Source organism: Musa acuminata, chromosome BXJ1-4 (assembly GCF_036884655.1).
Source record: "Musa acuminata AAA Group cultivar baxijiao chromosome BXJ1-4, Cavendish_Baxijiao_AAA, whole genome shotgun sequence".
NCBI classification, from domain to species: domain Eukaryota; kingdom Viridiplantae; phylum Streptophyta; class Magnoliopsida; order Zingiberales; family Musaceae; genus Musa; species Musa acuminata.
In genome coordinates, this window is record NC_088330.1 from 30,405,297 (window position 1) to 30,429,359 (window position 24,063).

Genomic DNA, 24,063 nt, shown 5'->3' on the forward strand with positions numbered 1-24,063 from the left:
ACAGTTTGTGAGTTGGATTTGAAATTGGATTAGATTCTCTGGGGATGTTTGGATTTGAAATTGGATTAGATTCTCTGGGGATGTTGATCATGGCTGGCGGACAACTGAAGGAGCCGTCAACGTAGTCTAGCAAGTCGTATCTAAATAAGAGATTAGAAAATTGAGCGATGCATAGTTGCCACCCGTTGATAATTTAAAAAGGATTAGAGTGGCAGCATTGATGGAGATAAGCCCTATAGGATAAGTACCATGAGCAAAAATAATAATCGGAATATCAAAAGAAGATAACGAAGACATTCCAGACATTTTTTTTTTCTCTTTGTTTTTTATTTTTACTAAACAGTGATCTTTACGGAAGATAGAGGAGGGAGGGAGGAGGCTGCTGCTGTAGCTACTATGGCTGCTGCAGTAGAGAAGACTACTAGAGGGCAGCGCTAATGGTGCACCCGTGAGGAGCAGTGCAGTGTTGGTAGCGCTAAGAGAGCTAGCGTGATGCTGGAGGAAGCTGCAGTAATTAGGTGGAGAAATCTGCAGCGATCAGGTGGAGAAATCTACAACGATCAGGTGGGTTGCTGGGATGAGTTCTTTATTTGGTGGATGCTTTTAGCTCTTTACAGCTAGAAGGTTGTTGAGGATCGACGGTGAAGAGATGTTCTATGCTGCCGAGAGTTATGCTTGGGGCGGTTGATAGTGAGGCAGCGAGCTGCGATCAATGCCTGATGAAGATGTGCTACCACCGTGGTGGTTTGAGAGGCACTAGGTAGTGAGAAAGAAGTGATTCAGTAGCGACTGAAGGCCACGGCTGGGGCAGCAGCTAAGGTGTCACGCGCTGTACACGCAGCAGTCCAGATTAGGGGCGGCGCTCGGAGAGAGAGCGACTGACAGAGTCGGAGAGAGGAAGCCAGCAGGCGCTAGAGGATGTTGGGGTGAAAGACAACACCAAAGGTCTAGTAGTCATTGGAGGACACCGGCACAATCGGTAGCGGTGGCGAAGGTGACCGACGAAGGGGACCGGTGAAAGGGAAAGAAGGGACGGAAGGGGAGAAAGATGGGGAGGAAGATGCAGTAGAGGAAGGCTACCATATTAGAAGAGAATAGAAAACAGGAATTGGAAGTTGATCTCACATATCTTCTTTATTTATACAGGTTAGGAAGGAGGATTTCTCTCAACAAACAGAGTAGAGAAATTTCCTTATACAGTTAGGAGATATGTATATAGCATATCGGTTTATCCGATTATCTCAATGTGCTTCTTGAGTATCTTATGACCAAGAATATTTAGAATCTGTGTTTAAAGGTGAATTAGTCTCATTATCATGATTATAAATTCAATTTCTATTGCACAGATTTAAGGATATGACAATATATATATATTCATCTAATATAAAGTGAGAAAATATCATAATAAATATTAATCAAAAAAGATTATGTAACATATTACACGTGTTATTACTCACGTGATTAGCATATGTAAGTAATATATTCTTCGTTGGATACTATTAAGAAAATATTTTTTCTTCCTTTTCTTCACTATTATTTTTTTCATGATAATTTGTTTGATTTTTGTTCAAAGAGGCTTTTTCAAAATAACTATATTTTTTATAATAAGAGTGAGAGGAACATTTGGATTTTTATTTTTGTAATAATAATCTTTTTAATATGTCTTTTTTTTGTGATAAAAACATTGACAGATTTCTTTGTTATCTTTATTTGATCAGCTTCATCCTCTGTCATTTTGATCTCTTCCTTAAGATTTGGTTTTTGAATTTTTTTTTTTTATTCTTCTTCTTATCTTCGTTTAAAAGCATGTTCTAAAGTTTCATTTGAAGGTCTATTTACTTTTTGTTTATGAATTAAAAGGGAGTCCATTAATTCATCAATAGATAATGTACTTATATCTTTAGGTTTTTCTATAGTGGCAAAAATCATATCAAATTTTGGAGATAAAACTCCGTAAAACCTTTTATACTATAATTTGATCTTTTAGGTTTTCACAAAAAAATCAATCATAGATTTAGAATCTTTCGTCATAAGAGTTCATAGTGATTAGGGAAATAGGGATATGTTGCAAGTAGAGGGCTCTTGCATCTTTTTGTATATTCTCATTCATTTGATTTTTTTGATCTTTAGAAATATTAGGATCCTGTAAATCATACTTAACAAAACCATCTTCTACTAAATTTCATAATCCTTGTGAGATAAATAAAGTTTTCATCTTAACAACTCAAATTTGATAATTTTCACCTTGAAGATAAGAAGATGTTTTTTTTTTTTTACATTTACTTGTTCTTGGAACTGATGCCATAATGTTGGCTTTTCTACAAAATTTCAAGGAGAAAGGGAAGGGAATAATAAAAAAACTGTGAGTACTTGCAATTACAGTTTTTTGGATTGATCCAAAAACACTTATTTATATTAACTAAAAATAGAGTACAATTTTTTTAAAACAATAAAAAGAATCTATCATATTTCAATAAATCTTTCACCCTTATCTATTTATTTAAATCTAAAACTTTTGTCTTTTATGTTATCTAATCCTAATTATTTGAATTAATCTTAACAGCAACCCTTATTTGTCAACATTTCCTTCGGATTATTCTGCAAACGATAATCTTTGTATACATTTCCTTTTTTGAATACTAACATTAATCTGCAAATGAAAATGATAAGAGAGTTGTTGTGTAAGTGGGTGCGACAACACAACATTTTCAAGCTACTATTTTGTGATTGTGTAATCTTACGAGAAATGCATGTTCTTGGATTGCCTAAGAACATGGGACGCATGCAAGATTTGATTTGCCGAACCACATAATTCTCATGTCTTTATTTAATTTTATTTTGTCTTTGTTTATTTTCTCCACTAAAGTCTCATGAGTTCGATTGTGCCCACTACATCTCTAAGGTTGCTTGACAAGATGCCCAAATAAAAAGCATGAGAGTTGGAAACAGCAGATGAGTCTCAAGTATCGGCAGGAAAAAACAGTCGTATTAACACACATCAACAGTCAAAATTAAACACCCCTAAAAATCACTTGGACCTATTTTCGTATTTGATCATAGAAAATAATTTTGCAAAGCGTCAATCATGTCATCAATTTATGCAAAACATTTTTAGGATAATCGATAGCTTTCCACTTTGGCAGTGACAGTAAAAGATGTTGTGTTCTGAGATGGGTTTAATCCAGTAAACTTCCAGGGAGGTCTTCTAAGCTTCTCGAAAGTTGCATGTAAGTTCAATGCCATGCATGAAGACTCTGTAGGTCTGCCAGCCTCTGTGGTCTGCTGAGGCCAGTTAATTTCACAAGACATCACACCATGATTCTTCTCTAATGATCTTATATGCAGTTCACTTCACGCTGCACTACAACACCTCGTCAAGAAACAAGAGAGACAACCATTCGTTGGAACAAAGTTTTTATGGCATCAAAAACCTCAGGAGATCTTATGACGGAACCAATGCAAGCATAACAACTATTTGATTGGATGACAGACTAAGAAGAAACACATGAATAATAAAGACAGGATGAGAAATCAGTGCAACAAACAAAGAGATGAAGGCGAACCAAAAGCAAGACATGTGCATTTTGTGGTTTGCAAGTTTCCATCTTCTTGTGCATTGGTTGACTTGCAATCAAACATCAAAACTTTTGTGGACATGGACTCCCAACATATCACATCCCGAGATGATAAAGCTCACGTTCCCCCAGGCCAAGAGGCATTACTCCACAACCCAGTAGTACTTAGTAATAGTAGATAAAAAGAGTTCATCTAAAGTTTGTGATTGTGAAATAGATTCCACTCTGGTCTTCTCAAACCTCGTGCTTAACAACGTAACATTTGTTTTACTCCCTGAGTTTGATACTGGACGGACGGTGAGGTATTCGAAGAGCCACCGCAGCAAGAGAAAGGTTGTCAGGTGATGTGAGTGAGAGATGGGATCCAATGCATGCATGATGACGTTGGTCTCTATGGTAAAACCCTAAGAATTCATCACCCTAAACCCTATATCGAACCACTGTAGTTCCACAGCCCTTCGAGTGACCATTCCCACGAGCTACATGCCAAGTGGCAACCGTGCCAACCCTCCCCAGCTTTTATGGCTTTATGATTTGTTCTCTAGTGATCACACTCGTATGATGGCGTTTCTTCCGTGATGGAGTTTAATGTTGCTGTACATCGATGGGGACTAAGAACAATGTGACAGCCACACCACCATTATTATTTTCCAGTACAAACCCATTATTTTATGAGAACTGCATCGGCTTTGTCTCTCACACTTCGTGTAAAGTGAAGCAAAGAACTGAACCAACACCCATATGTGTGTCCAGAAAATTAATGGTGCAAGTGATCTACATATCGATGCAAGGAAATGTACATGAAGAAATAGAAAGCCACTTTGTGAGGCGGTAAGTGATGGGTGATTAGCTGTGAAATCGAAGATACTATGTGTAAACATGTTCCACACTGATTTCTAAGATACTTGTTTGCTCGCTTATAGCTGTATCAGTCATGCAATATGCCACAGATTTCCAAGATACTTCTTCTTCTTGTCTATGATTCTTGGAAGATGAACTATATATTGTGTCAAACTTGCATACAAGTAGTGTGAAATATGATGAAGGCTCAGAAATTTTAATCCATGAGAACAGATATTGAGAGAGACAAGAAACACATAAGAAGGTCATGGATTAATTGTATCTGTAAATTTGGCTATGCCTTCGATCATGATTTGCAAGAAGGCTAAATTATTTCGAGCATTAAAATGGGCCAAAAAGAGACCAAAAAAAGAATCAAAGTCGATGTGGTGAGATAGTAAGCGAATCAAAACAAACAAAGTGATGAGCATTATTCCTACTTTATATTCAGCCTGAGGCCACCACAAGAAGTCTTTTGATTAATCCACCTGAACATATAGATCGCTGCCTAGTTTGCGAGAAGATGTGCAAGAATCCAATTAACTCTCAAGATAAACTCCTACAGAGGACAAGAGCTTGGATGCGTTTCATCAAACAAAAGAAAGTAAGAACAAATAGCAAGAGGAGGAACAAACAGGGGTGCACTTTGACATGATCATCAAGGCTTAATCTGACTGTGGTGGATCCAAAAAACACTAGACAGCTTTCTTTTAACAACAAGAGGAGGAGAAAGAAAAGAAAAGAAAAGAATGATAAGGTAATGATGAAACCCTTTCCAACATCCTGTCAGAAAAGAAAAAGGTAATAGAATACAGAATAAAGGAGCTGTAGGTCGACGCATCATCAGGTTACGCCGATCTGTTTCTTCTCCCTCAGTGGATGAACGATAAGGAAACAACAAAACAAAGTTAGCAACAACAGAGCAAATAGTAGATCCGGCAGACCTCTGCATGGATCTCAGAACCTCATGATTACCGATCGAAGCAGTTCACTGTGACCGAGTTCGCCGAGACGGAAGCTATGGTTGAGGGGAATGAAGCCTGGTCCGAGATCTCCAAACATAAAAGAAGAGAAGAGAAGATAGAAGATCTATCCATCTCCAGTTCTGCGGATGCCTCGACCCAGACAACATTCCCCTCAAAGGGAAAGCTTCCTCTTTCTTCTTCTTTCTCCTCCTGAAGTAGTCTCGGTGAGAGAGAGAGAGAGAGGGAGAGGATGGTTATGATAGCTGAAATGATTAGCAGAGAGAGAGAGAGCGAGAGAGAGAGAGGGAGTACTTGGTGGTGTTTGGAAGGGAAAAGGAGAGCAGCTAAGACGTAATAAATTAAGCAGCAGGTGGACCAAATCTACAGCTGGGTTTCACAGCATGACCACGAGATCATCTCTCTCTCTCTCTCTCTCTCTCTCTCTCTCTCTCTCTCATATATGAGATTACAACGGCTCGAGTTCTCGGGATGTAGGAGGACATGGATCTGCCGTTTACCTTGATCATGAGACGGAAGAATGAGAGGCCAGAAACCCTAGACACGGAAGGGGGTGGGAGGAAGCTGGTGACATAGGTTTCACGCGGAATCTCTATCCATTGTTTGACTTCTCGTTCGGAGTCATATCATGAGACGATATATCATAGTGACCTGTTCACGATTGGTCCTTGAGTGCTCTCCTTAAGCTCGGATCAAGCTTCTGCTCCTAGAAACCAACCCAGTCAAATTCGCTGCTCTGAACAACTCAACATAAACATGTATTGGATCTCCATCAGTGTCATTCCTTTTGGCCATCTCAATATTGCTTGCATTTAAATAACTTAGAGGACTGTCTAATCTAGTAAAACTGTAATAACAAATGATAATGTGGATAAGGTAAGAGAAATAGGGCATTTTTCCCTTCCCAGCACAATGTTAGTGTCTCATTAATGGATGAGGTAAGAGAGAACGGGATAGAAACCAAGAACAAGAACCCAACATTTGACAGAGTAGTGACTGGTCGAATGGGACATCCACTTCCTATCCCTTAGCTTCGTAATCCTAAACCTTTCAAGTAACTCGCAAAGATGACGCTCCGATGTGAAGTATTCGATGTTCTTTCTTCACTATTTCCACGATTTCAGGGCCTGTGAGATACGTATGTGAAGCTGTTCCAAGTTGGCCAGTCAATGGAGAATGGTGTCATTAAGACGGTAGGTGGTGGAAAGTTATAGATGCTTGCGCTGCACATAAATAGCTGCTGCAGTAATTGACGCATGACGCTGCAATAAACCATGCAGCAAAGAAGAAGAGCCTCGACTTCAATGACCCTTAAGCGAGTGATCGATATGCACAGGTAGGGTTGCACTTGTCTACTTTCGTCGGTGGGTGATCACTGTGACTTATTTTGATGGGAAGTTTAGATGGCCATGTAACAGTGGAGAATAGCAGTCCGTTATAATCATCATGGGTGTCTTTTAGAATCCATCCATCATCGACAGGCCATCACAACCCGACAACACGCAAAGGTCAATTCCTTCCCTCTCCGGTCTGCGCCTATCAAACATCACTGCTATTTATATGTATACATATATGTATATACATGTAATATAGGAGTAGGACTGTAGGTAGGTAACAGTGTTGGGAAAAGGGGGCGTCTGTGGTGTGTCTGGTGGTCTCTTTCCCACGTCTCGGAATCCAAAACCTGTAGACCAACTGTTCTTTGGAAACTGTTCAACCTGTCAAGTCTATGGAAACGGAGAAATGAATGGGTAATTTGTCCAAAAATATTTTATTAATAAACTTTTACTAGATGATACCCATATTTGATTTTTAATTTTGATTAAAATATTTTTAATAATTTCATAAAAAGATAGATAGTGATTATTCTTTTGATTAGGTTTGACTTTATTTTTTAAGACTAAATTAATTTTTTAAGATAAATAAAATCAAATTAATTCATTAAAATCTTTAATTAATTTAATTATATCTTGATTTTTTTATTTGTTCAGATTATCCTCTCCTTCTGTCTCATCCTCCTTCTCCTTATGGTTTACTTTTAAAAAAAAATTATATTCGAATTATACTCAATCATATATTTAACACAAAAATATACTATTTCAAAAATTAATCATCTTAAATTTATAAAAAAAAATTAAACATATTACATCTCATCTTAATAATTTTAGAAAAACGTCTAGATAAGTTTGATAAAAAATTAAAGAATTATACTCGATCACAAAATCATCCCAAAACTATAGTATTTAAAAAATTAATCATCTTAAATTTATACAAAAATAGAAAAAAAGTAAAACTAAACATGTTATCATCTCAGCCTAGTAATTTGGAAGAAGTTTAAAAGGATTTAATAAAAATTCAACAAGTTATACTCAATCATCGATTCAATCTAGTGATATCTTATTTAAAAACTCATTTGTCCTTACATCATAAAAAAAATAATATAAAATATCTTAGAATCATGATAGTTTTAGATAAATTTAAATTAATTTAATAAAAATACCTTGGTTACATTTAAATTACACTCAAGTTATATTCGTTCACATATTTAATAAAATGATTAGATTGGATCGAACCGATATATGGACATGGATATGTGACTTAAAATAATCTAATTGAAAAAAATATTATCAGAATTAAAAAAAAGAAATATATCTAGGTAAAAATTTAATTATGAAAGTATCATATGATAAAAGTTTAATATTATAGACCTTTTTCTAATAAATTATTAAAAAAACTTTGGAGAGTAGATGAGGGGATTATTATGGGTATATATATATATCGGTAACTCGGCGTTTGCTTACCTGACAGCCTGCTTTTAAATGCCTTCGTTGCAGAGACATGGTCAATATAATGCCGTCCATTAGATGCTGGGCTGGAGCCTGGAGTAGTGTGGTGTTCTGTCATGGGATTTTGAGCTTATAGAGCAAAAACGAGGCTTCTAAAGCAGAGAGAGAGAGAGAGCGAGAAAGAGAGAGATTTCGTAGTGTGGTGTTCACGTCGGCACGTCTCCTCTCACCTGCTACAGCTACAGGGTATGAGCAATGCTGCTATGACGTTTAGGATGTACTGGTCAGTGACTAATGGAGACGCGTCGATTCAGCATGTTGACTTTGTAAGGCACAGTGATGGGAGAGACTCGTGGGTGGACGGAAACCCGTCATGTCAGTCATGGATTAGTCCAAAGTATCTTTCTGTGACTTTTTTTGCGTGGGAATTTGTGTAAGTTATAGACATCTGATAGCTGAGTAGGTGTTGTTGGTGTGGCAATGGGATAGTGTGAGCCCGGAGACATTCAAGTCCTTCGTCAAATGGGAGCCTAAATTGCAACACAATCTATATCAACAATTTATATCCCCTTTAGATATTATCACATGTACTGCTGATGAATGTCCTAAAGAGCCACTTTATTAATTAAAATTTTGATATTAGGATAATTATGTTTGATCTAACCAAGCTGAGAAAAAGATTAGCGAGAGACTGGTATGGAATTACTAAACTCGGAGGAAAGATCCCAATGACGGTTCTATATAAAAAGTACAGGCCCATAGAAAAGAAGAAGAAGAAGAAGAACTACCCATGGACAGATATGCTTTATACAGTACAAGAATATATAATTAAGAAATCAATTCCAGTGAAAACCAAGAACTGCCCCCAAAAGGAATATAATAAAATGGACAAACAAGAAAATAAGCAAACTGTAGGTTCCAATTCGGAGGAGTTAAAAGAAGAAAGAAAAAAAAAAATCATCACTCGCAGATGCTGCCAAAAGCACCACACTATATACACCAGGAACAAGGTAGGTTTCTCTGATCATGTCTTCTAAATATTTCCCCAAGGAAAGCGGTGGCTCCTAATGGAACTGACGCTTTGGGTCATGTCCTCGTTGACCTTTAACATTCTACTAGCACACAGCTGCTTACCATATATTGGAAGAGAAATGGAGCACACTCCCGGTAGAAGCGCTGCTGATTTCAGAGTTTTTTACAGTCATTTACAATGTTGGGCAGGACGTCCTATCAGTCTGCATTGATCGGGAAGCAAGGAACACATAATTTGCCCTTTGACATGAAGAAGTTCCCCGTCGATACCACAGCCATTATGAGTGGTTAAGCCAGGCCTAATCTTCACGGACTTTACCTGCAATGTCATGATGCAATCAGTTCAACACTGAAGGGATAAACTTAATGACAAGGATGAGTTGGTGATGCAAAACACAATATGCCATGCCCGGAAGCATGCCGGAACTTTATACTGAGGTACCAAGCAACACAAAATGAAAGAGGGAAAAAGAAAATTGCACAACAAGAGCATGGAGCGGAGACCAACCACAACTCATGAATCAAAAGCTGAGATGAAATAAGGAAAAAACAGATATGATGGGCATGCTTAACAACTCGTATAAAAGGAACAAGTCAGTACATTGTAAACAAAAAAGAGCAGGATAATGGGGCCAAGAAACAAGCTGGTGATATGGGTGACACACGTGAAATTGTCAACAGTATGTCATAATTGGGAAATTTTTCTCATGCTTTTCTAGCATGCCGAAAAAGAGAATTGTTTCTCTTTTTTTTTAGTATTGATCACAATGAAACAAGATCAAAGTGGTGGAGCCAAGTACGCCAGAACCTAGAAAGAAATGTATAAAAAATAATGGAAACTGTTCGATCTACCTTTTTTTTTCTTATGCATTAAAGTGTTTCTCATGACTCCTGATGTTGTAGAAAACTGAATATACTTTAAACAGATGGTGTTAGTCACAATTTGGTATTCTGGAGAAGTTCAAATATAAGAAAGATCATATAACTCTTGGTAACAATCATTTCCATTAGTGATATGAAAAAGTATCATCTTAATATTGGATAATTGGAATATCTAAAAGAACTAAATGTGATGCCACTGAGAAACGAAAAAAAAAAAAAAGAATGAAAGGAACTCGAAACACACTAACATTTGGGGTGGGGTGGGGTGGGGGGGAAGAGGCATCCCATACCTTAACATAGTCCACATTAGGCAGAGATAGATGCCTACCAAACTGCAAGCAGATTAAAAATCTTAACAATCTCAATCTCCCACTTCCACCAACTAATAACAAGTCCAAACTGTTATCATCATGTACAGCTTTTGGAGCCACGACCTGAGAACTCAAACTCTGGACAGTTTTGCATGAATGGTTGCACACCAAAATGCCAAGAAATTTGCCTTTTTTAACAAACCACTTGTCCTCTAGACTTGGAACAGGTTCCAGCTTCATTCCTAGTTCTAAGTCGTCTGGTGGCCCTGGCAACTCAAGAGGATTCTCACCTTCCCAGTTGGGCTCAGCATCCCACTTCGGCCCTGTATCCCACTTTGCTTCAGAGTCCCATACGGGTCCAGGATCAGACACCGTTGATGATATATCTTCTTTATCATACAAAGAAGTGGCTCCCCTCGAACACCTGGAATCATTTGTGACAGTCAGGCCAGTCCAAGTTTTGTCTGTCCTTGACTTTGATCTGGTCCTTGGCCAGTTAAAATTAGCAGAAAGGTGAGGTTGGGGGTGAAGTACTTCATCTGGTTCAGACACCAAGGTATTCTTCCCTGAAGAGAGGCGCTTTAGTTTGGGATCAAGCCCTCGGACATAGTCAGATGGCTCATTGCTAGCAATTGTGCTGCCTGTAGTGCCAATGTCTCCTCCACCAGACATTCTATTTGGAGACATAATCGAATCAACACTGGATAAGCTGGAAGCCCTTGGGATGCCCTCTTTTCTCGACTCATGAATTATATCTGTATAAAGGTCTGACATAACAATTTTATCTTGATTTTCTAAAACTTTTTCCTTTGAGTTTCCCAACTCCTTTGATGTGGGAAGATACTCCAACTCAAAGCTGTATTTTGGCAAGCATAGGAATTTAAGAAATCCAGCCACAAAATAGCGTAGTGGACCAAATCGCTTCTGATATTTCTCAGACAGCTCCAGAACTGCAATTGTACCACAAAACCAAATCTTATACACAATAGCTTATAAGATGAACATGGCAGAAAATCTAAAATGAAAACTGCTGAGCAAACACGCTGTAGCAGAGAATTTAATCAACAGAAGAGAGTTTTTTCATAATTCAGAGACAACTTCGGCACACTATAGCAAAAATTATGAGATATTTGCTAATCTATGTTATCAAGTTATAAAGTAGTCCAACTGATCATCGATGCTACATAGACATCCCTAAAAACATTTTTTTGACATTTACATGAAATGTTTCACAATCAGAATTTTTGAAAGTTCCCGAGTTAATTTTTCCACTTCCAGACATCAGGAAGCTTGGCAAATAAATTTCAAATAATTTAATAAAAGAAAGAGATATCATTAAGCACACAGAAAGACTTTGACCAAGATTTTTGAATGATAAGTGGATTTAAAAGCAAAAAAATCAATTTACGACATGTTAACAATGCAACCTAAGAACATAATTATATATAGTAATAAAAACTGAACAATCTAGAACAACTCCTGGTCTTATTAGAGAGGTAAGCAAAATATCAGAGGAAGCAACAAGGACCTTTAGGGGGATGGAACTGGCAGACGAGAATAAATATGAAGATCATGTACAAAATTATTTATGAGGAGAGAGTTACAGGGCCTTTTGCATAATGATATGACCCAGAGGTAAAACATGACCTCCTTACCCTTGGTGCATGTGAATGCACATATGATACACATACAAGCAAACATCTACACCGTTCAGCTGACATCCAGAGAAAAACTGTCAGGCCAAATAATAAAATTCTACTAGGTTTTTGACAAGGGAATTTAGAGACAAGTTCAACGAAAGTCGCCCTTAGGTCTTCATCAGAACCTGAGCAATGGGGACCAGAATAAACATCACACATGCAAAGTCCCACTACATGTTTCCTTTATTAGCTTGGTAAATCATACACTAAACCCCTTAGGTCTTCATCAAAACCAATCTCTAATTTTTCTGAGATGCCCAGAGCAATCGAAACCAGAATAAGCATCACACGTGCTTAAAAGTACCAATACATGCTTCATTATTAGTTTGGTAAATCATACACTAAACAGTCATGCGTACATATGCTTAAAAGCAAGGTTTGTCAAACCGCAGCATCCCGCCAAGTACGGATAGTACATACTAGTCCTATAAGGGACCGGTATAGACGGTATATAGTGGCTTATCAATATGCCCCATCGTATTGTGTTGGTACATCAGTATAGTTCGATACATGCCGTACCAACAATCAGGCGGTACACTGATACGGATCGGTAAGACGAACCATGCTTAAAAGTCCCAGTGCATGCATTGAGAAGCTCACACATGCTTTAAAGTCTCAGTACATGCATTGAGAAGCTCAAAATAATTTTATCCTAGTGAACTAACCAAATTGGATTCAAACATGTACATATTGTTGCTAAAAGAACATTCTTCTACTGTAAGCTAACCTTCACCTTTTGGCTCCCAGTAAGTCTAAAGTAGAATGGTTAATTTATAATGGATTTTGGACTATTTATAATGGTAGCAGATAAAAGAATAAATGGAGTTTGGACTATTTATAATGGTAGCAGATAAAAGAATAAATGGAGTTTGGACTATTTATAATGGTAGCAGATAAAAGAATAAATGGAGTTTGGACTATTTATAATGGTAGCAGATAAAAGAAATAAAGATGCAACTGACAGAAAATACAGCACGCTAGATGTTAAGATCCACTTATTCAGGAGCAGTATTTCTGTCAATGGATCAGATATGAGTCAGGACTGATCCAGTTTATACACTATATGGATTAGTCTTTTGAGCGGGCAATCTAATAATAAACTCAGTTTAAATTTAATCAAATATGTATCCATCTTTTTATCTGAACATGGGACCAATATTGACGGTGTTAGATATCCTCTCACTTATACCTTATACTCGTTTAGTGCAGATGTGTCAAAAGACAACCAAATCAGGTTGCATCAGGTCAACCCAACACTGACCAAACTTCCAAGTGAAAATATTGCACTTCAGTGTAGGCATGCCTTGAATATTTTTGAAGTGGTGGTTAAAGATAAGTTGGTCCAATTGGGTATAGGTTGGCCTATCCATGTTGCAACCTTGTTCCTTCAAAAAGTAGAACCTTATTCAACACTGCTATTATATCCAACAATCAGTAGATATATGCTGGTTTTACAAGGTTTTCTAAATCCAAAATACCTAAATGACTGAGCAAATGATTAACACCAAGATCACCATATATACCACAATTTAGAAGTTAATCCTAGGCACATGACAGTTTTAACCGAATTTTGCATCAACCTTTAATTAGAAGTTGCACAATATGGAGAACATAGTTTCCCCGCATATGTACCAACATGGCATAACATTAGAGGATCACAATCCTGTGGAACAAATACAATAATAAAATCAAAAGCAGATTGGTAGACATAGACACGAATAAGCAACCCATATAAGCACATAATTACCTAACTTCACGAGAATGAGTTTGACTGGGGCCAGCACCAGAACATAGGTATGCCGATACTAAACTAACCAAATGATAAAGCTAATGGATTGCCCATCCAAATATTCATCGAATAACTATTCATTTATAGAAGAAAAAGTTTATCAAGCTTTTCTAAGAGAACAACCTTTTTATTATCTAATATTGAGAGTTAAAGTCAGTATACGACTTGGAATCTTGGTATCATACCAGTTCAATAGGTTATTAAAACGAAATATCAGACCAGTTTTAAAACCTTGTTACAACTCCCACTGGCACTTTCATTAGATGAGGTGGTAGAACCTCAAGAGCTATAATTGGCTAACCAGAAGCCAAAGTAATGCTAATCATGAAAGGTAATATAATGTTCCCGTCATATCTTGACATATAAATTAATTTTCAAAGAAACTAGCATTTCTAGAAAGAACATAACTCAACATTGCATGATAAAAGGGGTATACTACAATGATAATCACATCTATGAGTGAACAAAATGAGTTGAAATCAAGTGAAGCTAAAGCCGACAAGCAGAAAAGATCAAATTACCATCACTGAGAAAACCGAAGTATGAAACAGTTGTCCCAAAATGGAGAGCTCCAGTCTGAATCCATTCAACAGCAAAAACATCTGTAGCAGTAAGCCCCCCCTGTACTAAGAAAGTAACATTAAAGGCATGACAAGTAATGATATAAGAAATTAATATGAAGAAAGCTATTTTAGCAACAGCATTAGAAACTAGAAAACTAACATTGATCAAGTATCGTCTGTTCCAAAGCTGCAAAATGAGACTAGTCAGCAAGTCTTTCACCCAGTTATCTAAATTTATTTAGTGATCCTATTTCATTTATTAATTATAAAGGGGTGAATTATTCACCATAGGCCTTTCTGTAAAATCTTACTATTAAACTTTTTCCTACCGTACAGATCCAAGCTCTTATTCAAGCCATTTAATTGTGCACATGATCATTTCACATAAACTGGATCTCTCCAATTTTATTTACTCCATGGTTACTCTAAGTGTTACATATGGAATCCTAATATAAATGCACATTCACCAAGCATTTTTCACCAACACCATGCAATATGTGCTTTATTAGCTTCTTATTTCTTGATAATTTGATGTGCTTGTGAAATCATCATTAAGTTTGCCTATAACTTTTTTGTAAACTGCCTAAGTTACAATCACCAGGCAAGAAGCAAATGAAAAATTCACTTCCATCACCATGCTGGGACTCTGTAATCTGTTTTTTAAAATAAAAATAATAAAAACCACAATCTCCCTTGTGATAACTCTTTGGTTGAAAGCTCTACCTAAATGCATGGTCCATATTTATGTTTAATAACATGGCTGCTTAATTTATCATATTTGTTCAATTGGAATTATCACTCAAACTAATCTTGGACTGTGCAAAGTTTCAAATTTGTGACAAGTAGAAAAGACTGAAGTAACAGCAATATAGTAGTAAGAGATTGCATGCAACAGATAAATGATTGCAGCAAATCCTGGACATTAGAAGAAGAGAAAGAATGAAGTGCCAACAATAAAGTAAAAAATATTGCAGAAATTTACAGATAGATGATCAAATGACAATCTATAGAACTGTGGCAAAAATAGTAAATCTGTCTCTCCAAAAGCATAACTCTAAGTTGGAGATGGAGATATAAAACTAAGAGAGGCCCTCTTCATCCTTCATTTTTACAAGTTGGGGCAGACAAATAATATCATTAAAATTCCAGGATTTGAGTTATGGAAATAATATTTAAAGGTAAGACTGCATATGTTCACCCCTTCCGTATGCACCCCTCCCCAGACCCCATATTAGCAACAGCCTCGTGCGTTAGGTACACTTTTTTTCTTTTCAGTTATCAAGATCCTATAAGTATGTTGATAAAGAAAATCAATTATAGTTTTGATCCTTCAATAAGTGATGAGGAAAAGTTCCAAATTCAGAAGAAAAAGAAGAAATAACAGAGATTGATAAACAAAGATCATTCTGCGAAAATGTGGATCTTCTCAGATTTCTCAATCTTTTATCTTGATATTTTTCCTTCTTTTATAATTGTGAAAAAGATGAAAAATATTAAAATGAGAACAACAGAAAGATATAGATAAGCTCTATATTTCAATCAATTAACTGCATAAACCTGCATACATAGGACAGCTCTAAGATTTATGTGAAATAAATTATGGTCACTCAACTTGCATCAATATAGTGACATACTTCAGTTAAAAAAGGTTAGACATTAAAAGATTGGGAAGCAGAACAGAAACTCCGAAACTTGCCAGAGGATTGACAAGTTTTACTTGTTGTATATACATAAGTTAGTGCATAATTACCTTTACAATAGTCATTGCAGCAGAAATAGGATCCCTAACCCCCAATATGGTCCAGACAAGCGAATTGTCTGAACCAGCAGGAATTATACCGATTGGAACAGAAATCGCTTCCTTCTGATCATCTCTAATCAAAAGACCGTTGAGGACCTGGATCATCATATAACATAGTCATTAGAAAGTAACAAGTACATAATTCTTAGTTAAACTGACAAAATAACAGTGCAAAAGGAATGGGTTATCAGCCACAAGCAGTAAGGATCAATGAGTCAAGTTGCCATTATTCTCAAATCCAGTAAAAGGAAAAGTGACCTTTGGGCATTTAATTTAATTGTCAACATGAGTCAACTCAGCAGGTCAACTCACGTCAGATATAATAGGAATTGCACAGCTCAAAATGCATTAATCCCAAGTTATTACTATTAAGCTTATCAAGCCTTATACCATCATGAATTTCTGTGAAAATAAATTATCACATCTGTTTTATTGACAAATTATATAACATTACTTTTACATATTATTTTTACAAAATTTTCATCTTTTATATTTTACCTTTTATAAAAGAAGTTAGATATCACTTGGATATGAAGGAAAAAGAATCATCTAGCACATGTTATTTTTTATTTTCCAAAATTGACTTTCGTATTTTTCTAAATTTCTGCTATAATTTTTTTAAAAACTTAATTTTTATCAATCATATTGCCCCTGGCCAAACTTGATGCTGATCTTGCAAATCTTTCTCATAGGATCACTTCTTTCAATGTATTCAATCAACTTTTGTTTCAGCAGACACTATTTTTGTGATCAAGTGACATTCTAGACTTCCACTTAGCAATGTAGTTAAAAATCAGTAAAAAAGAATTACCAATGACTAACTACCAATTAGTTGGTTGCCTTAAGGTGGATATGTTACCTCTTTTAACAAGTCGAACAAGAAATTAGAAACAAAAACATGCTAAACTTATGCTTGTAACCCACATAAACTATATCACACAGAAAGGTAAGAAAGCTGATACATAATCACTGCCCAATTTCGTGAATAAACACATTTTTGGCTAAGAGTTTAGATTGTAGTTCCATGAGCGTATATGGAAGGACATCCCACATAAAGGAAGCTCCTATATGACTTTGTTGTGGAAGTTATTCCTTCACTTTTTAGTTTACTTTGAAGAATCATTGTCTGACTTTCATCATTCATTTAGAAATGTAATCAACTCAAAAATTACCAAAAAAACATAAATGGCACCAAAAAACAAAAATGGTAGAAACAACTTACCTCATTCACAATTCCATCCCCACCAACACATATGATTCCTGGAACATTTTTACAGTAAGACCAGAAAATTGTAATTATATATCACAAAGTGAAGTCAATAATATAGTGCACCATACCTTCAGGGCAAGTGCTGAAATCAATAGTTGAAACAAGTTCTCTTGCATGACCAGCATATTTTGTTTTAACCACTTCCATTTTGAAACCTGCAAGCTGTCACCAGTTTTCTCTGTGAACAAGCAAACATAAACATTTACATAATAGGGTTACAGCAATTTCAATTTCAAGGTAAACCAAATTATGGCCCCATTATGATACCTAGTTTCAATTCATGAGGAAGTTATTACATAAATGGGCAAAGACAGTAAGTTAGCAGTATGTAGAAAACAGAGGAGCTTAACATATCAAAGTACAACAAGAATATTGACTCTTGTAATTACAAACTACTTCTGAAAGACTGACACTTTTCGAACATCCAATTACCTACAGATAAGATATTTCCCCTGCTGAAGATCAGACTACGATAGATATTTATCCTAAAGAATTAAAATCATATTGAGACAGAGAACATTGCTTCAAAAAATATCATCAAGAAACTGCTGAATAAGCTGTTGTACTTCTTTCATACTATTGAAATGGCTGGTCTGAATAGTAAAAATTACATCTAAACAATTTACACAAGAACTGCAATCTTATCTCAGCATAAGCTCCTGCAACTGTTGCTAACTAATAATCCACTGCTCTCCAACAGCAAGTTTGCCAAATGAACAACTTCATGGTTTATCTGCTAGATGACATATACCATACAGAAAAAGCCTTGAATCTTGAGACAACCTAAACAATTCATATAGATAATCATAGACAGAAATCAAACACAATGCTGAAGAGAATATATTCAATGTACAAGACCAAACACACCTTGAAAATGGGTTCTACTTGGTTGTGGAATACTTTACTTGATCGACCATGCCCAGAACGAGGATTCAGTATCACAAGTAACCTCGGTGGACTTTTACATTTTATATATGGCAGGTCATACAAGGCCTCAGTGACCACAAGATTAGAGGTTTGCTTCTTGCTAGACATCATTGGATGAGGTAAGCAGTTTATGTAGCATTGCTGATCTGCAAAGCTCTGGACCCACTTAATGGCTTCCTCTGAACTAGATGCTACGAAACGGAAGTCCTTTTGAGATCTTTGTGGTTTCATAAAACAAGAAAGTCCATATGACCTACTCCTGACACTGTATGCATGAATAGTAAAATGACGAAAACAAGCACCATAGGAAATCTGCCAAAAGGTAAATAACAAAAATAAAAAGGTGAGTCTCAACAAAATAAGTCATATCAAAAGGTTCAGCAAAAAACGAGTTGAATAAATTTGGGTTAGACTTACAGATATCACATCTTCAAGAGATAGAACGTGAGAACCCCAAATCAGGGCTTTGGTTGTAAGCTTTGCATCAATGCTATCAGAGTTTCCAGGTCCTGACCCTGTTTGCTCATCATCCCCTGTAGTTTTGGTTTTCTTATCTAGAACAAGCTTCCCAGAGAAAACTTCATATCCTAGCAAGCTAGACTTTTCATCTCCAATATCTAATCTATGCTCATGTACCTTTAGCTTTACAGGATCTTCACTGGTGCCATTGGCATCAATTTGCTCAAAGGATTTTACCTTGCCTCTTGTTTCAGAAAAAACAACTGGAGACGTGTGCTGTACGGTTTCTGTCTGAGAATGTTTGCCACTCATACGATGAACATATTGATGCAGAAATCCTGCTGGTGAAGGAACATTTGGGTGCTCCAGGACTGACTTCAGCATCTTGCTTTGTAAGTAAAGTTTCAGGAATTGTGAGATCACAAATAGTGTAGGGACTCAGGACATGTGTTTAATATTGTACAACAGTAACAAAATCTGATATCATCATATGCTGCACCAGATATCACTTTACAAGCCTCATGTGAAAAATTCAGCATAACATCAAACCCTGCATAATTTGACAATAACCATTAACAAGTAAGCATATGAATAATATAATCAGAGAACAGTTCTGAAGGGCTTGATGTGCACACAGTAAAATTTCAGATTCATATGCACACACATTTGATTGCCGATGAAGAAGACTCTGTCAGACAAGGAAGATACATATTGGTTCGCATTAATCATAAATCACGTAATGAGCTTCTGCCATATTACTCGATATGTCACATCCTATCTGTGATTCATCACAGTGGCATAGGTTTGCCAAATATAAGACAACAGTGAGAGGAAGATTATGAATTCAAGGATATTAGCAGTTAGCAAACAGAGCTGTCTTTGATATCTATATACATTTTGCGCTAGTTGATATTCTTGGTGTCTCCGCTTATCTGAACCTTTGTCTATATTCCATTCATCAGCGTCTGCATGCGAGGATCAATGGATTCTATAATGCATAATACTGCATCTAAGATGTTCCCATATATGGATGCACCAAGTGTGCAGTTGAATCAGGGTTCGCCGTACTGACCTGTTACCGCCCGGTATGGGCAATACGTACCGGTCCGATAAGGAACCAGTATGCGGACCGCCCTCTACTGGGCGGTACCATAACCTGACCCTGTATCGAACAATACGGGGTTTGTACCAGGTGATAATGATTGAAATCCGACTGTTACTAACCTGTATCAATCGGTAACGGTCGGATTTCGATTGTTACTGATCAAGGGCTGAGATCGCGCTATTTTAAATAGTGAAATTGATCATTTGAACCATAGAAAAGGGTTTTTAAACCCTTTCCTCCCTCCTCTTTCAACTCATATCACTCTCTCAATCTCGTCAACTCTCTCAAACTCATTCTCACTCACATCTCTCTCTCATTTTCACATTTTCACTCTCCTAAACTTAACAAAGCTATGATTTGTGGATTGGATTAAATTTGGGAGGATTAAGAGGAAGATCCCCCTCGGTCAGAATGTGGTGGAAGAAGTCGAACAACATCGAGTCAAACTACTCAAGGAACTAGAGACACCTAACTATCACAATCGTCCGCCCAACATGCAAAGGCAAAGGCAAAAGGGAATGTAGTAGCATCAGTCACACCGTTGGAAAAAAAATAATCTAGTGCTCGAGGAACTAGATTATTTTCGCTAAAATTATAGTAAATATATTTTTTTTTCCAACTTAAAAACCCTGCTCTAGCTTTCTTTTTCAGATTTTTTTGAAGCTATTTTTTTATTTTTTTGGGTATACCATTGGCACGCCTCAGTACATACCGTACCGACCATTGGTCGGTACACCAGTACGGATCGAAATTTTAAACCTTGAGTTGAATTAACATTTGCTTCTTGCAACCCTCGCAAGCAAGCATGTTTTATGCTAGCCATGTCATAATCAAAACCGTAGAATGGTTTCTTCAAGATCTACACAAGTTCCTTAAAGATCTAGCAGGGTAGAAGGGCTACAATTATGATTTAAGAAGGCGACAACAACCACTAAGAACAACTTAATTAATCTTACACATTGTTATTCCAGGAGTCCAAACGATTTCATGAGGTTGTTCTTGATGCACAGCCCAAATCTGAGCACTTCAGGCTTGCTTTTTGCTGTACATAAAGACACATCATCCACAGGTCCCTCGCTCGAACGAAACAATATGAGAAAAACATTTTTGCCTTATAAACCTAGCAAATGCACCACAAATTGACTATAAGACTAGTTATTTTCATGAGATTATGCATCTAGAAATATGGAAAAAAATTCAAAGTTTTCAGGAGAAAATGCTTGCCTTGAAATAACTAATAGACTTTGCAGAATATCCTACTTGACAATGAACAAGATTCTCCAGTGCCTTCAAGCAAGCTACCTAAATAGTAGCTGGGGCATCCTGGTAGGAAAAGCTAGTAAACCAGAAAAGATTCCCTAATAATAAAAGTTCAAAGTCATCCAAACCTACCTTAACCTAACAAAAGATTTCTATTTTGCTATCCAAACAACTAATAAGAGAACTTATTATCAAAGAGGAAATAAATTGCAAGCAGCTCCTCTATGATTTCCACACGCCAACAAACGTGGTTGAACTCTTCGATTTCAGAAGTGATCAATACATATAATTTGCAAGGTCATTAAACCCGCCCTTTATATAGTGCCAAACATTCTAGCAGATTACAATCGCTCCAAAAAAATTCAAAAGTAAGATTCGATCATAACGCAAAACAACCGAACAGAATCAGACAAAGTGATCCAATCGATAACATCAATTACTTGTCCATGAACGAATCCAAATGCACAATCGCAGACGGATATCATTCCGAACAAGACATGCCAAGAATCAACAGGAACACAAGCAATTCCCATCGTGGGAACGAGCGACGGAGCCGCACCTGACACGGAGCTCCAATTCGTGAGGCGATCGCGCGAGATCTGTTGGGCGTGGCGTTCAAGAAGTCATCTGCCTTTTTATCCCAAATTCCGGATCAAATAAACAGCAAGGGAGGGAGAGACAGGAAGATAAAGACAGCGATCGGATCGATTCGCCCGACCCACCACCACGACCCTCGACGCGACGGAGCTGGAGAAGAACCCTAAGAACCGGCGTCAAACGAGCAAGAGAATCCCCTTTTTCCGAAGAGAAGAGGTGAAAGGAAAGGAATTAGGGGGACCAAAGAAGGAAGAAAACAAACAGGAGAGGTTTTCTACTATTTATAAGTAGTAGCGTATCCGACACGAAGCGGCGTTCCGGGGACATGTAGTAGAGAAAGGGACGACTTCGGTCTTTATTTCCCGCAGCTCTTTTTCTCCGTTCCCCCTCCTCCTCCGCCTCCTCCTCCTCCTCCTCAGTATTTATAGAAAGAGTTCACGATGAAGCCCCTCGCTCCTCCCGTTGGAAGCAACGATGACGAAGACGAAGACGACGACGACGACGAAAGCTCTCTCTCGCGGTGCGTCCTTCCGGAGAGTCACGTCCGCTTCCACGAGAGGCCGTGGATCCGGTCACTGTAACCCGTAGCCAGTGGAGGTTACTCCCGGGAATGCAACGGTGCGACGCCTTGGTGACTACTTGGTTACGGAGTCCAATTGTTGGTTAAGGGAATCTTCCTTCAATTTTAAGATTACTATGATCTCACTAATTTTAATTTGAATAATTAACCTAATTTGAATAAAATATTTATTTTGTAATGGTGTTAAAAATTTGACTTTAAATTGGGACAATCATTGAGGGGTGGGTATAATAAGTAGGATGAACCATTTCATTGATTATGATGTGTATTCATTTGGCAATATGCTTTCAGTGCAATACATATTCCAACTATTGATATGACTTTGAAGAGTGATGGTAGAGTAGAATTCATCTCTTAAAATACCAACTTGGAAGGATGATCCACTAGAAAATGAATAATCCAAAATATCATCCATCATGAACAGCTCACATAAGTCCAAAAAAAGATGTCATGGTCATTGAAAAACTAAGTTTCGAATGGATAGACATCATCATGATCATGATTGGAAATTCAATCCAATAAAAAAATGAATTCAATGATTTAAAACAGTACACCCATGGAGGCTTGACTCCCAACTTCTCTTAGGTGGGACAACCGATAACAAAGAAGGGAGTTGAAGAAGAAGGAGCAGAAGAAAACAAACCAAAAATAATAAAATGTTAAGAGTTTGTTAGCAAATATATTCCTTCTTTAATAAAATGCCAGATGGTAGCGAAAAGATTTTTCCAATAATATTAACAAAAATCAGGATTTTGTATATGCACAGTCATGTCCTAAATAAGTTGGAGCAAAATTTTAACAATAAATTAAAATAAATACTAATTTAGGCTTTGACTTGGATCATCAAGCATTCTCTATTCCCTAACCTCAAGATTACAAGGCCTCAGGATCACTTGAGCTAGATTGTGATAGCAATCTCAAGCATCCACGATAATTACTTTAATACCTTCATACATAAATACTATAAACACAAATATTATATATATATATATATATATATATAAAATCTTCGATATGCTGAAGATTAAATTTTATACTAAAGGTTCAGGCATCATTGTTGAAGGAATATTCAAATGAATTATCAAAAGATCGGATGACTGTAGAGTGAATAATATATCAAAAACTGTGAAAAAATATCCAATGAGTGGTTGATACGTCAAAATCTTGATCGATATCATTTTGGGTCAATTTAAATATCAAATAAAATAGAGCCCAAGTTTGCAATAGTCATTAGGCTTGAAGTTAGGCTAAAATCAAACCCAAGGCCAAATAGATGGTTTAAAGCAAACATGAGTGGTAGCATTCCCAAACCTAAGCTATAGTATCACGTAAGTCAACCGACAAGTATATTTATGTTTTTGTTAACCTTTTCAATAATAATACCATTCATAATTATGGTGCTTAGGATGATAATAGTATCGCAAAAGCCTTTTGGAAACATTCAATCTGAAGTTTAAAAGTATTGTAGCTTTTTCTTTTAAGTATTGTTTAAGTCTCTTACTCTTTTTTGAACTTAGTTGTAATACTAAATAATAGAAGATGAAATGTCTTTTATAAAAGATTGAGTACGACTGTTTTCTCATAAGTTTAGAAAAAGAGAGTT

The 24,063-nt window shown here is 36.7% G+C and overlaps 1 protein-coding gene across 4 annotated transcripts; it reads right to left on the minus strand.

The window, feature by feature from the left end:
* Nucleotides 1-9,030: 9,030 nt before the first annotated feature.
* Nucleotides 9,031-22,559, minus strand: LOC135652299 (sphingoid long-chain bases kinase 1-like). Of its 4 annotated transcripts, XM_065173146.1 has the most exons (11): nt 21,843-22,559; nt 21,248-21,346; nt 20,980-21,143; nt 18,877-19,468; nt 18,400-18,771; nt 17,601-17,694; nt 17,485-17,522; nt 16,212-16,358; nt 14,420-14,519; nt 10,389-11,359; nt 9,031-9,535 (listed from the first exon to the last, which is right to left on the minus strand). In XM_065173146.1, exons 4-11 carry the CDS (start codon nt 19,300-19,302, stop codon nt 9,386-9,388), a joined length of 2,298 nt encoding a protein of 765 aa, XP_065029218.1. In that variant the 5' UTR covers nt 19,303-19,468; nt 20,980-21,143; nt 21,248-21,346; nt 21,843-22,559; the 3' UTR covers nt 9,031-9,385. The 4 variants fall into 4 exon arrangements, with proteins under 4 accessions (XP_065029218.1, XP_065029225.1, XP_065029230.1 ...); XM_065173153.1 differs by lacking the exon at nt 21,248-21,346 and having other exon boundaries at nt 20,980-21,065; XM_065173158.1 differs by lacking the exon at nt 21,248-21,346.
* Between the last annotated feature and the right edge of the window lie 1,504 nt (nt 22,560-24,063).